Source organism: Anolis carolinensis, unplaced genomic scaffold, assembly GCF_035594765.1.
Source record: "Anolis carolinensis isolate JA03-04 unplaced genomic scaffold, rAnoCar3.1.pri scaffold_7, whole genome shotgun sequence".
In the NCBI taxonomy this organism is placed as follows: Eukaryota; Metazoa; Chordata; class Lepidosauria; order Squamata; family Dactyloidae; genus Anolis; species Anolis carolinensis.
Genome location: NW_026943818.1, coordinates 27868047 through 27884354, shown reverse-complemented (window position 1 = coordinate 27884354; position 16308 = coordinate 27868047). Strand labels below are relative to the sequence as shown.

The 16308-nt window shown below is 37.4% G+C and overlaps 1 protein-coding gene across 1 annotated transcript in view; it reads right to left on the bottom strand.

Moving 5' to 3' along the window:
- cpd (carboxypeptidase D) overlaps positions 1-16308 on the bottom strand; it is a 58985-nt gene that overhangs the window by 27057 nt on the left and 15620 nt on the right. Inside the window, exons 3-8 of the mRNA XM_062960715.1 lie at positions 15999-16141; positions 12757-12926; positions 9814-10172; positions 9528-9719; positions 3903-4070; positions 3576-3685 (exon numbers count right to left, since the gene is read on the bottom strand). Of these exons, the coding sequence (XP_062816785.1) occupies positions 3576-3685; positions 3903-4070; positions 9528-9719; positions 9814-10172; positions 12757-12926; positions 15999-16141 (1142 nt within the window). The remainder of the gene's footprint in view (positions 1-3575; positions 3686-3902; positions 4071-9527; positions 9720-9813; positions 10173-12756; positions 12927-15998; positions 16142-16308) is intronic.

The following is a 16308-nucleotide window of genomic DNA, read 5'->3' as shown; positions in this document are numbered from 1 at the left end:
ATTATTTTCATGTTCTTCAATGTAAATGTGCTTATGTATCCTTTTAATAATAGAGTAAAATAATACATGTAATAATAAATACAGTAAAATAATAAATGCAATAATATCAGAGTGAACTAATAAATGTATTAATAATAATGATAAAAATGGAGTAAAATAAATGTAATAGTAGCAACAATAATAGAGAAAAATAATAAATGTAATAATACCAATAATAATAGAGAAAAATAATAAATGTACGATATATACTCGAGTATAAGCTGACCCAAATATAAGCCAACCAGGACCCTTACCTGAGTATAAGCCAAGGGGGCTTTTTCAGTCTTAAAAAAAGGGCTGAAAAACTAGGCTTATACTCGAGTATATACAGTATATACAATATATTATATATTTATACTAGCTGTGCCCAGCCACGCATTGCTGTGGCGAAGTATGGTGGTATGGGAAATAAAGTATTGAGGAATTGGTGGTAGTTAAGGTCAAGGGTAAAGGTTTTCTCCTAACATTAAGTCCATTATAAATGGGTTATATAGCTGTGTGGAAGGGCCTTGAGTCTACACTGCCCTATAGTCCAGTTCAAATGTGATAATCTGTATTTTATAGGCAGTGGGGAAGAGGCCTAAGTGAGGCCTAACTCTGCCTGTCCCCTGGGCTGAGTGGGTTGCTAGGAGACCAAGTGGGCAGAGCTTAGTCTTCAAACTGGCAGCAATTGGATAAAAACAATTATTCCTCTCCCTCTAATTAGGACTTTGTTTTTCTTTTCTTTTTGTTGTATGAACGTAGAGGCATGGATGAGGGGTTGTGCTGCCAAGTTTAGTGTTTCTGGGATGTGTAGTTTTGTTGTTTTGTCCTAGGACGAAATTTCATTACCCTTTTATATATATAGAAATTATTGCGCATATATATATATATATATATATATATATATATACACATACATACACATATACACACACACACACACACACATATATATATACACACATACATACATACATACATACATACATACATACACACACACGCATACACACACAAATATAAGCATATAAGCACTCAAGACTCAAGACCTGGCTCTTTACTAGAGTTTTTAATCTATGTTAATTTTATTAATATTTGTATGTATGTATTTTTATCCTTTACAATTTTATCTTGTAAATCGCCTAGAGCAGGGGTCCCCAAACTTTTTAAACAGGGGGCCAGTTCACGATCCTTCGGACCGTTAGAGGGCCGGACTATAGTTGGCCACCGAGCAATAAATAAATAAATAAATAATAATAATAATAATATAATAATAATAATAATAATAATAACCCAGACTGACAAAGTTCTGGAACACAACACACCAGACATCACAGTTGTGGAAAAGAACAAGGTTTGGATCATTGATGTCGCCATCCCAGGTGACAGTCGCATAGATGAAAAACAACAGGAAAAACTCAGCCGCTATCAGGACCTCAAGATTGAACTGCAAAGACTCTGGCAGCAACCAGTGCAGGTGGTCCCGGTGGTGATGGGCACACTGGGTGCCGTGCCGAAAGATCTCAGCCAGCATTTGGAAACAATAGACATTGACAAAATCACCATCTGCCAACTGCAAAAGGCCACCCTACTGGGATCTGCACACATCATCAGAAAATACATCACACAGTCCTAGACACTTGGGAAGTGTTCGACTTGTGGTTTTGCGAAACGAAATCCAGCATGTCTATCTTGTTTGCTGTGCCATGCAACGTCGTTGTATTGATAATAATAATAATAGCAATAATAATAAAAAAGAGGGTTGGAAGAGACCCTTTGGGCCATTGAGTCCAATCCCCTTCTGCCTTTGTGCACCGAAAACACAAGCAAAGCACCTCTGACAGATGACCACCCAGCCTTAATGTTAATAATAATAATAATAATAATAATAATAATAATAATAATAATAAAGAGGGTTGGAAGAGACCCTTTGGGCCATTGAGTCCAATCCCCTTCTGCCTTTGTGCACGAAAAGCACAAGCAAAGCACCTCTGACAGATGGCCACACAGCCTTAATGTTAATAATAATAATAATAATAATAATAATAATAATAATAATAAAGAGGGTTGGAAGAGACCCTTTGGGCCATTGAGTCCAATCCCCTTCTGCCTTTGTGCACCAAAAGCACAAGCAAAGCACCTCTGACAGATGACCACCCAGCCTTAATGTTAATAATAATAATAATAATAATAATAATAATAATAATAATAATAAAGAGGGTTGGAAGAGACCCTTTGGGCCATTGAGTCCAATCCCCTTCTGCCTTTGTGCACCGAAAACACAAGCAAAGCACCTCTGACAGATGACCACCCAGCCTTAATGTTAATAATAATAATAATAATAATAATAATAATAATAATAATAATAATAAAGAGGGTTGGAAGAGACCTGTTGGGCCATTGAGTCCAATCCCCTTCTGCCTTTGTGCACGAAAAGCACAAGCAAAGCACCTCTGACAGATGGCCACACAGCCTTAATGTTAATAATAATAATAATAATAATAATAATAATAATAATAAAGAGGGTTGGAAGAGACCCTTTGGGCCATTGAGTCCAATCCCCTTCTGCCTTTGTGCACCAAAAGCACAAGCAAAGCACCTCTGACAGATGACCACCCAGCCTTAATGTTAATAATAATAATAATAATAATAATAATAATAATAATAATAATAATAAAGAGGGTTGGAAGAGACCCTTTGGGCCATTGAGTCCAATCCCCTTCTGCCTTTGTGCACCAAAAGCACAAGCAAAGCACCTCTGACAGATGACCACCCAGCCTTAATGTTAATAATAATAATAATAATAATAATAATAATAATAATAATAAAGAGGGTTGGAAGAGACCCTTTGGGCCATTGAGTCCAATCCCCTTCTGCCTTTGTGCACCGAAAACACAAGCAAAGCACCTCTGACAGATGACCACCCAGCCTTAATGTTTAATAATAATAATAATAATAATAATAATAATAATAATAATAATAATAATAAAGAGGGTTGGAAGAGACCCTTTGGGCCATTGAGTCCAATCCCCTTCTGCCTTTGTGCACCAAAAGCACAAGCAAAGCACCTCTGACAAATGGCCACACAGCCTTAATGTTAATAATAATAATAATAATAATAATAAAGAGGGTTGGAAGAGACCCTTTGGGCCATTGAGTCCAATCCGCTTCTGCCTTTGTGCACCAAAAGCACAAGCAAAGCACCTCTGACAGATGGCCACACAGCCTTAATGTTAATAATAATAATAATAATAATAATAATAATAATAATAATAATAATAATAATAATAATAATAATAAGGGTTGTAAGAGAAGAAGAGACCCCTTAGGTCATTTAGCCCAACCCCCTTCAGCCCTTGTGCCGTGGGGGCCGGATAAATAGCTTCGATGGGCCGCATCCGGCCCCCGGGCCTTAGTTTGGGGACCCCTGGCCTAGAGCATCGTGGATGGAGGGCAATTAATAAGTAATTAAATGATGATGATGATGATAATAATAATATAAACAAGCCACGTGGCTCTCAAAACAAATGCTTTGCAGGATCACAAAGCTTTACCTTGGCGTAGGAAAGAGCAATTTGTTGAAAGATGGCATCATCCGGGGAGCGACTGTACGTGGCAATTCCTTGCCGGTCGTCGTCGTAGGGATAGTTGACAACCAAGGAGCCTGTGAGGTGAGGACGCAGAGAGGGAAAATAAATACACAACCCACGTTTCTCAAGGTCTTATCTTTGGCGGTGCATTAATCCGAGCAGCACAAAGAGGAGTCTGTTTCGGCCACAACCTGGAGAACAAGGCTGCTCTTTCCCTGGGATTAAATAAGTAAACAAAGCAACAAGTCACCTCCTGTTTATATATAGGAATACGATTGGTTGTCCTCTCACCTCCGTGCAAGTTGGCAGACAGCACAAAGGGGTAGCTCTTCAGCCAGCTCATGACGGCAATGGTCTCCGGCTGCAGGGGGTCCGTGATGTTGACAAACTGGTCGGGGAAGTTGCGGTTCAGGTCGTAGTTGTTGCTGTTGTTTCGGCCCACGACCCCCGAGGCGTCTCCTGAGGAAAGAGAAGCCCAACGTGACTGCTCCAGGGGAGGACACAGTAATAAACTAATAATTAAAATAACAATAATATCAATATTATTAATAACACAAGAACAACCTTACGCTTACTGTTCCATGTTCTACTGTTTCTTACTTCTATTTTGTGTGAACGATGTGAACTTGCCTCAGACTTTTGGGTGGACATCACTAATAATAATAATAATAATAATAATAATAATAATAATAATGTAAAAAAAAACCAAAATGCAGACTGTGCAAGGAAACCGACGAAACCATGGATCATCTTCTCAGCTGCTGTAAGAAAATCACACAGACAGACTACAAACAGAGGCACAACTATGTGGCCCAAAGGATTCATTGGAACTTATGCCTCAAGTACCAGCAGCAAAGAACTGGTGGGATCACAAACCTGCAAAAGTATTGGAGAATGAGCACGCAAAGACTTCCGAATACAGACTGACAAAGTTCTGGAACACAACACACCAGACATCACAGTTATGGAAAAGAAAAAGGTTTGGATCATTGATGTTGCCGTCCCAGGTGAAAAACAACAGGAAAAACTCAGCCACTATCAGGACCTCAAGACTGAACTTCAAAGACTCTGGCAGAAACCAGTGCAGGTGGTCCCGGTGGTGATCGGCGCATTGGGTGCCGTGCCAAAAGATCTCAGCCGGCATTTGGAAACAACAGACATTGACAAAAACACGATCTGCCAACTGCAAAAGGCCACCCTACTGGGATCTGCACGTATCATCTGAAAATACATCACACAGCCCTAGACACTTGAGAGGTGTTCGACTTGTGATTTTGTGACACAAAATCCAGCATATCTATCTTGTTTGCTGTGTCATAATAAAATAATAATAATAATAATAGTATTGTGTGATTGATATGAACTTGACTCAAGACTTTCAGGTGGACATTAATCACTAATAATAACAATAATAATAATTTTGAGCAATTGATGTGCACTTGCCTCGGACTTTCAGGTGCACACTGATCACTAATAATAATAATAATAATTTTGTGTGATTGATGTCACTTGCCTTGGACTTTTAGGTGGACTTTAATCACATAATAATAGTAATAACAACAACAATACAACCTGTTATGCTTACTGTTCCAGGGAAAGGCAACATTACTTCTACACATCACCACCACCACCATCTTTTTGTTCCGGGAAAAGACAATATTACGCCTACACATAATAATAACAACAACAACAACACAACCTGTTACGCTAACTATCCCAGGGAAAGGCAACATTACTCCTACACATAATAATAGCAACAACAAAACAACCTGTTACGCTTACTGTTCCAGGGAAAGACAATATTACGCCTATGCATAATAATAATAACAACAACAACAACAACAACAACAACAACAAAACAACCTGTTCCAGGGAAAGACAATATTATGCCTACACATAATAATAATAATAATAATAATAATAATAATAATAATAATAATAATAACAACAACATCTGCCAACTGCAAAAGGCCACCCTGCTGGGATCTGCACGCATCATCCAAAAATACATCACACAGTCCGAGACACTTGGGAAGTGTTCGACTTGTGGTTTTGTGAAACGAAATCCAGCATATCTATCTTGTTTGCTGTGTCATACAACGTCGTTGTGTCAATAATAACATCATCAACAACAACAAAACAACCTGTTACGCTTACTGTTCCAGGGAAAGACAATATTATGCCTACGCATAACAACAACAAAACAACCTGTTATGCTTATTGTTCCAGGGAAAGACAATATTATGCCTACACATAATAATAATAATAATAATAATAATAATAATAATAATAATAATAACAACATCATCAACAACAACAAAACAACCTGTTACACTTACTGTTCCGGGAAAAGACAATATTAAGCCTACGCATAACAACAACAACAAAACAACCTGTTATGCTTATTGTTCCAGGGAAAGATAATATTATGCCTACACATAATAATAATAATAACAACAAAACAATATGTTACGCTAACTGTCCCAGGGAAAGACAATATTATACCTATACATAATAATAATAGTAAGAACAACAACAACAACAACAACAACAAAACCTGTTACGCTTACTGTTCCAGGGAAAGACAATATTATACCTAAACATAATAATAATAGTAAGAACAACAACAACAACAACAACAAAAACCTGTTACGCTTACTGTTCCAGGGAAAGACAATATTATACCTATACATAATAATAATAGTAAGAACAACAACAACAACAACAACAACAACCTGTTACGCTTACTGTTCCAGGGAAAGACAATATTATACCTATACATAATAATAATAGTAAGAACAACAACAACAACAACAAAACCTGTTACGCTTACTGTTCCAGGGAAAGACAATATTATGCCTACGCATAATAACAACAACAACAACACAACCTGTTATGCTTATTGTTCCAGGGAAAGACAATATTATGCCTACACATAATAATAATAATAATAATAATAATAATAATAATAATAATAATAATAACAACATCATCAACAACAACAACAAAACAACCTGTTATGCTTATTGTTCCAGGGAACGACAATATTATGCCTACACATAATAACAACAACAACAACAACAACAACAAAACTACCTGTTACGCTTATTGTTCCAGGGAAAGATAATATTATGCCTACACATAATAATAATAACAACAACAAAACAATATGTTACGCTAACTGTCCCAGGGAAAGACAATATTATACCTATACATAATAATAATAGTAACAACAACAACAACAACAAAACCTGTTACGCTTACTGTCCCAGGGAAAGACAATATTATACCTATACATAATAATAATAGTAAGAACAACAACAACAACAACAACAACAAAACCTGTTACGCTTACTGTTCCAGGGAAAGACAATATTATACCTAAACATAATAATAATAGTAAGAACAACAACAACAACAACAAAAACCTGTTACGCTTACTGTTCCAGGGAAAGACAATATTATACCTATACATAATAATAATAGTAAGAACAACAACAACAACAACAAAACAACCTGTTACGCTTACTGTTCCAGGGAAAGACAATATTATACCTATACATAATAATAATAGTAAGAACAACAACAACAACAACAAAACCTGTTACGCTTACTGTTCCAGGGAAAGACAATATTATGCCTACGCATAACAACAACAACAACAACACAACCTGTTATGCTTATTGTTCCAGGGAAAGACAATATTATGCCTACACATAATAATAATAATAATAATAATAATAATAATAATAATAATAATAACAACATCATCAACAACAACAACAAAACAACCTGTTATGCTTATTGTTCCAGGGAACGACAATATTATGCCTACACATAATAACAACAACAACAACAACAACAACAAAACTACCTGTTACGCTTATTGTTCCAGGGAAAGATAATATTATGCCTACACATAATAATAATAACAACAACAAAACAATATGTTACGCTAACTGTCCCAGGGAAAGACAATATTATACCTATACATAATAATAATAGTAACAACAACAACAACAACAAAACCTGTTACGCTTACTGTCCCAGGGAAAGACAATATTATACCTATACATAATAATAATAGTAAGAACAACAACAACAACAACAACAAAACCTGTTACGCTTACTGTTCCAGGGAAAGACAATATTATACCTATACATAATAATAATAGTAAGAACAACAACAACAACAACAAAAACCTGTTACGCTTACTGTTCCAGGGAAAGACAATATTATACCTATACATAATAATAATAGTAAGAACAACAACAACAACAACAAGAACAAAACCTGTTACGCTTACTGTTCCAGGGAAAGACAATATTATGCCTACGCATAATAATAACAACAACAACAACACAACCTGTTATGCTTATTGTTCCAGGGAAAGACAATATTATGCCTACACATAATAATAATAATAATAATAATAACATCAACAACAACAACAAAACAACCTGTTACGCTTACTGTTCAAGGGAAAGATAATATTATACCTATACATAATAATAATAGTAAGAACAACAACAACAACAACAACAAAACCTGTTACGCTTACTGTTCCAGGGAAAGACAATATTATACCTATACATAATAATAATAGTAAGAACAACAACAACAACAACAAAACCTGTTACGCTTACTGTTCCAGGGAAAGACAATATTATGCCTATGCATAATAATAACAACAACAACAACACAACCTGTTATGCTTATTGTTCCAGGGAAAGACAATATTATGCCTAGACATAATAATAATAATAATAATAATAATAATAACATCATCAACAACAACAAAACAACCTGTTACGCTTACTGTTCCAGGGAAAGACAATATTATACCTATACATAATAATAATAGTAAGAACAACAACAACAACAACAAGAACAAAACCTGTTACGCTTACTGTTCCAGGGAAAGACAATATTATGCCTACGCATAATAATAACAACAACAACAACACAACCTGTTATGCTTATTGTTCCAGGGAAAGACAATATTATGCCTACACATAATAATAATAATAATAATAATAATAATAATAATAATAATAATAACATCAACAACAACAACAAAACAACCTGTTACGCTTACTGTTCAAGGGAAAGACAATATTATACCTATACATAATAATAATAGTAAGAACAACAACAACAACAACAACAAAACCTGTTACGCTTACTGTTCCAGGGAAAGACAATATTATACCTATACATAATAATAATAGTAAGAACAACAACAACAACAACAACAAAACAACCTGTTACGCTTACTGTTCCAGGGAAAGACAATATTATACCTATACATAATAATAATAGTAAGAACAACAACAACAACAACAAAACCTGTTACGCTTACTGTTCCAGGGAAAGACAATATTATGCCTACGCATAATAATAACAACAACAACAACACAACCTGTTATGCTTATTGTTCCAGGGAAAGACAATATTATGCCTACACATAATAATAATAATAATAATAATAATAATAATAATAATAATAACATCATCAACAACAACAAAACAACCTGTTACGCTTACTGTTCCAGGGAAAGACAATATTACGCCTACGCATAACAACAACAACAACAAAACAACCTGTTATGCTTTTTGTTCCGGGAAAAGACAATATTATGCCTATGCATAACAACAACAACAACAACAACAACATAACCTGTTACGCTTACTGTTCCAGGGAAAGACAATATTATGCCTACGCATAACAACAACAACAACAAAACAACCTGTTATGCTTTTTGTTCTGGGAAAAGACAATATTAACCCTACGCATAATAACAACAACAACAACACAACCTGTTATGCTTACTGTTCCAGGGTAAGGCAACATTACTCTTACACATCATCATCATCCAATCCCCCTTTAAGTGTCCAAGACAGTTGGCGACTACCTTCATGGGCTTTCTCGTAGCCGTCGGGGTTCATGGAGGGCATGATATGGATGCGGGTCTTCTGGACCAAGTCGGTGACCTCGGGGTCCGTCCCGTAGTTCCGGCAAAGGAACTCGATGAGGTTGAGGAGCAGCTCTCGGCCCACCACTTCGTTGCCGTGCATGTTCCCCACGTACTTGAACTCGGGCTCCCCTGGATGGGAGAAAGAAAGCAAAGGTGGCTTTCACGGACAAGGCATGGCGGTTGAGGCAGCGCTTCAGCTTCCAGACGAGGCGGAAGGGGCTACCTGGTTCGTGGATGCCCGGGTTGTCCGATATCTCCATGGCGTACAGCTCCCGCTGCTCCACCGACTTGCCCACGGAGTAGAGGCGGGCGATGTTGGGATATTCGGTGGCGTATTTCCTCAGGAAGATGCCCATGTCCGGGAAATGGTGGTGGCGGAAATCTTCCGGCTGGATCAGCTGGTGGGGAGGGGTGGGGAGCTCCGTGGCGTTGGTGGCGTTGGTGGCGGACTCCGTGGCCGTCACGAGGGCCGCCTGGGTGGGCTCCGGGGGCGGCAGGACCACGGTGGGCTGCAAGGAGAAGTCCACGGTGGTGGCGTTCCCCTCCTTCACTTCAACATCCCATTTGGTGACCGGGGTGTAACTAGAGAAGCGGGGAAAGAGACGCAATGACTCGCGTTCAGCTTGAAACTCTCAGCTTGGTAGTGTACAGGCAGCATTAATTTCAACTGATTTTAAAATATATATATTTATTTATTGATATTATATTTCATGTTGTGAGTATATTGCACATTTAATACAAACATTCATACCTAAACATCATTTATCTCTTATCACATTGCTCCATCCTCTTCCCTTCTATATTATCTACTCACATCTATCTATATATATAAAAGAGTGATGGAATCCTGGCGACCGCCAAAACAACAAAAGTAAACACCCCACAAACTCGAAAATTGACAACACAACCCATCATCCACGCCTCTAGGTTGATACAACAAAAAGAAAAGAAAAATAACGTTCAAATTAGAGGGAGAGGAATAATTGTTTTTATCCAATTGCTGCCAGTTAGAAGGCTAAGCTCCGCCCACTTGGTCTCCTAGCAACCCACTCACCCAGGGGACAGGCAGAGTTAGGCCTCACTTAGGCCTCTTCCACACTTGCCTATAAAATACAGATTATCAGATTTTAACTGGATTAGATGGCAGTGTAGACTCAAGGCCCTTCCACACAGCTATATAACCCATTTATAATCTTATTTTATCTGCTTTAACTGGATTATCTGAACTCCACACCTTTACCCTTTACCTTAACTACCACCAATTCCTCAGTACTTTATTTGCCATACCACCATACTTTGCCACAGCAACGCGTGGCCGGGCACAGCTAGTCTATCTATATATATAAAAGAGTGATGGCATCACGGCGACCCACAAAACAACAAAACTACAGGTCCCCCAACCTCGAAATTTGACAACACAACCCATCATCCACGCCTCTAGGTTGATACAACAAAAAGAAAAGAAAAATAAAGTCCTAATTTGAGAGAGAGGAATAATTGCTTTTATCCAATTGCTGCCAGTTAGAAGGCTAAGCTCCTTCAACTTGGTCTCCTAGCAACCCAATAAAATATAATAAAAAACACTAAAAATAATAAAAAACACTAAAAAATTAATACAACAAAATACTATAATAACAGAAAACAACTAAAAATAATACAAGAAAATAATAAAATATAATAAATAAAAAGATAACTTACAATAAAATTAATAAAAAATACAAATAACGTCAAATAAAAATTACACAACAATTTTTAACCAATACCACCACCACTTTGCCACAGCAATGCGTGGCCAGGCACAGCTAGTATCTTATATTTCATGTTGTGAGTATATTGCACATTTAATACAAACATTCATACCTACACATCATTTATCTCTTATCACATTGCTCCATCCTCTTCCCTTCTATATTGTCTACTCACATCTATATACAGTAGTTTCACTTATCCAACATAAACGGGCCGGCAGAATGTTGGATAAGCGAATATGTTGGATAATAAGGAGGGATTAAGGAAAAGCCTATTTAACATCAAATTAGGTTATGATTTTACAAATTAAGCACCAAAACATCATGTTAGACAACAAATTTGACAGAAAAAGTAGTTCAATACACAGTAATGCTATGTAGTAATTACTGTATTTATGAATTTAGCACCAAAATATCACGATATATTGAAAACATTGACTACAAAAATGTGTTGGATAATCCAGAACATTGGATAAGCGAGTGTTGGATAAGTGAGACTCTACTGTAATTATTATTATTAGTAATATTACATGTAAAATATAATATATAATTAATATTATTATATTGTATTATTAGTATTATATCGTATTACAATATAGTATTATGAATATTATATGTATATACAATATGTTATAATTATTATATATTATTGTAAATTATATTCTATATATAAATATATATATACAGTAGAGTCTCACTTATCCAACATTCTGGATTATCCAACGCATTTTTGTAGTCAATATTTTCTATACATCATGATGTTTTGGTGCTACATTCATAAATACAGTAATTACTACATAGCATTACTGCCTATTGGACTACTTTTGCTGTCAAATGTGTTGTATAACATGATGTTTTGGTGCTTAATTTGTAAAATCATAACCTAATTTGATGTTTAATAGGCTTTTCCTTAATCTCTCCTTATTATCCAACATATTCACTTATCCAACGTTCTGCCGGCCCGTTTAGCTTGGATAAGTGAGACTCTACTGTATATATTAGCCTTGAATAGATCTTGATATTTTACATTAATCTTATTGTTCCCTAATATCCCCATCAACATTAATTCCATGTTTACTTGGAGTGATAGTCTGAATAATTCCTCTATTTTCCCCGTTATTTTTTCCCAAAATGTTTTTAGCCTTGGACATTCCCACCACATGTGAGCATATTCCACAATGCCAACATGTTGAATTTTTATCCCTGATCATATTTGCTAATTGTGCTGGGGTACGATACTATTTCCATGTGAATTTCCTTTCCATTTCTTTGTACTTCTCGATTTTAATTTTTGTGGCCTCCCTTTAAGTTCTCTATTGTTTGTCTTGTAAGTACCCCCTCTTTTTGCCATTGGTCTTGTAATGTTCTTATGATATATTCCTTTAATTTCAAGTAAATAAGACAACCAGAGACCTTACCCTGGGACGACAGCGGTGATGTTGTAGATCCCAGGCACCAGCAGGCGGTAATAGTCCCCAAACTGCCCGGAGGTGACGTTGTGAGCTATCCCGGCCACCACGATGGTGGCATTTTCCAAGCCAGCTCCGGTGACGGCGTCCCGCACAAAGCCCTTGGCTCCAATGTGGACCTGGGGGAAAAAAAAAACAAAATGGGAAGCAAATGGGAAAGATGACAGTCATGTCGCAAGAAGATATGACACTGTCATGCGTGGCGTGGTAGCCACGCATGACAGTGAAAAGACTGAAAAAGCCCCCCTCGGCTTATACTCAGGTGAGGGTCCTGTGGTTAGCTTATATTCAGGTCGGCTTATACTCGAGAATATATGTTACATTATTATTTTTCTCTATTATTATTGGTATTATTACATTTATTATTTTTCTCTATTATTGTTGCTACTATTACATTTATTTTACTCTATTTTTATTATTATTATTAATACATTTATTATTTCACTCTGATATTATTATTATTATATTTATTATTTTACTCTATTTATTACTACATGGTATTATTTTCTGGTATTTTTTATTATTATTATTACATGTATTATTTTACTCTATTAGTATTAAAAGGATACATAAGCACATTTACATTGAGGAAGATGAGAATAATGATTTAATCGGAGTTGGACAGTCTTATCTTAAATTAGAGCTTTATGTAAATATTCAAAAATGTTTAACCTACTGATGCCTCAATTAATGTAATTTTATTGATATCTGTTTTTATTTCTGAAATTTACCACTCTCGGCTTATACCAGAGTCAATGTTTTCCCAGTTTTTTTGTGGTAAAATTAGGTGCTTTGGCTTATATTCAGGTCAGCTTATACTCGAGTATATACGGTGTGTGTGTGTGTGTGTGTATATATATATATGTGTGTGTGTGTGTGTGTCAGGAGAAACCTGAGTTGCTTCTGAAGTGAGAGAATTGGCCGTCTGCAAGGACGTTGCCCAGGGGCGCCCGGATGTTCTGATGTTTTACCATCCTTGTGGGAGGCTTCTCTCATGTCCGAGCTGGAGCTGATAGAGGGAGCTCATCCACACTCTCCCCGGGTGGGATTTGAACCTGGCAGCCTTCAGGTCAGCAACCCAACCTTCAAGTCACGAGGCTTTTATCCCCTAGGCCACTGGAGGCTCATTACCCAAGCATTTAGGACTGTGTGATGTATTTTCGGATGATGCGTGCAGATCCCAGTAGGGTGGCCTTTTGCAGTTGGCAGATCGTAATGTTGTCAATGTCTATTGTTTCCAAATGCCGGCTGAGATCTTTTGGCACGGCACCCAATGTGCCGATAACCACCACCACCATTATTATTATTATTATTATTATTATTATTATTATTATTATTATTATATTAGTTGCCCTCCTCTGGACACCTTCCAGCTCAGAATCAATATCCCTCTTAAATTGGACACAGCCTTTGTGGCAGGAGGGCCAATGAAGGGAGGATGGTGGAGCTGGAGCTGATAGAGGGAGCTCATCCGCGCTCTCCCGGGTGGGATTCGAACCTGGCAACCTTCAGGTCAGCAACCCAACCTTCAAGTCACGAGGCTTTTATCCCCTAGGCCACCAGAGGCTCCTATACAGTATTATACTAAATATACATAAATTACTATATTGTACTACACCACTATTTACATTTACTATCCACATTACAAAAGCAGGACAGGGAAAAAAGACACCTGCCCCATCCTTTTGGATTTATCTGAAACATGAGAAGCTGCTGCGGATTAGTGAACAGAGGCGGCCATTCAATCCTGTTGCAAAAGGAGATGCAGACAAAACTCCTGGAAACTAATAGCTCTGCACTTTTCTGACTGTTTGTAAAAAGCCGATTGTAAGGGGAGGCACCTAGTCATCATTTCAGGGGCAATTATGAGGCTTTCCATGCACTGCCTTTGTGGCAGAAGTGCCAATGAATGGAGGACAGTGGATAATATCTCTGCTCTCCCTCTTTAGTGACACAAACGCAGCAAAGAACAACAGCACACCGACAACAAAACTGTCCTCTGAATTGGTATCTCAATAGTCAGCAAAGCACTGCAACCGCACAAAAAGCAGCGAGGATTCATTGTAAAGGGCTTGTGATAACCACCAACAATGGCTAGTTTTCTCTCTTAAAAAAAAGGAGGCACTAATTTTTGATTCTAGAAACAACAAAAACAAAAATAAACGTGGGACATATCTGTGATATTTTTGCTCTTTGAAACGCCATCCAAAATTAATAAAGTACCATATATACTCCAAGTGTAACGACTTTGTAACGACTGCCACCAATTTGGGGCAATGCAACCACCAAAGATGCAGGGAGACGTTTACTTTTCTTTAAAGGGTAGCGTAACTTGACTTAGAATATATGTAACAGAGGCTTGGATGTTGGAAGAACAATAACAAGTTTATTCAGGTACAGAGCGTAGTGGTTTCAATGTTGCTTCTCACTTAGAGGTACACTTTCTTCAACAGTTACAGTAATAACATATGGTGAATTCCCTCTCAAAGGAATTTCTTCTTCCCTTGAGCAGTTTAAACCTTTTTCTTCTCTTACAACCGATGCTATCAACTGATCACTTTGGATTTAACTGGGATTGCTTCCCCTTACCACTCAGACTCTACCAATAAACCCAAGTAAGTCACTTGGCTTGCCTAAACTGGCACTACTAGAGATCTGAGCTACCCTGGTTTCCCTAACCTGAAACCAGTCTCTTCCCTGTGACTCTCAGATCACAGACTGAGTTTCTTTTCAAACTCTGCTCTCTCTTCTGCTAAACGACAGTTGGCTCCGCCTACTTCTCCATGGCAACCAGCCTCTGAGTGCTGAGATGGCTACTCCATTCATGCAATAACTATAATACTTACCCTTTTAAAACATAAACACACAATTAAACATAACATCTGTAAACCAAAATTCATACTTCATTACACCAAGTTAAGCAGCTTCGCATTCTCCTGGGCCTTTCCAGAACAACGCTGATGGCTGCAGTAAGGGCAGAGCTAGGAATGCTCAAATTTTAATGAGACAATTCAATTACTGGTCCAGTAGACTTCCTTGCCTATGTTTAGAGGATCAAGACCAGTGTGTCCACAAGCCATCACGGTAATAATTCTTGCAGGCATGCTTAACATTTTAGGGGCAATCATGAGGTCTTTCAACCAACCCGAACGACAAAGTGTTTGGAATAAATAATCAAAGCGAAGCCTTACTTTTTCAATAAAGGTGAGGAGGGATTCCTCGTTGTTCCTCCACTCCTGGTCCAGCTGGGAAGCCGGTGGGTATTTGCAGCAGGAGAGCTCGAAGGTGACCTCAAAGCAGTTGGCCCACAGGTAGTTATAGTCCTGCATGCCTCCTAAGGGGAGAAGAACAAGCCGCCGCTCAATGACATTCAGAGAGAGGAACTGGTTGAAAGCAAACTGTTCTTGGATTACCAGGGAAAGGCAGGAAGTCGAGCTAGCCTGGGCTACTACAGCGATGCCCTTTAGACAAAAGGCATATAATAATAATAATAATAACTTT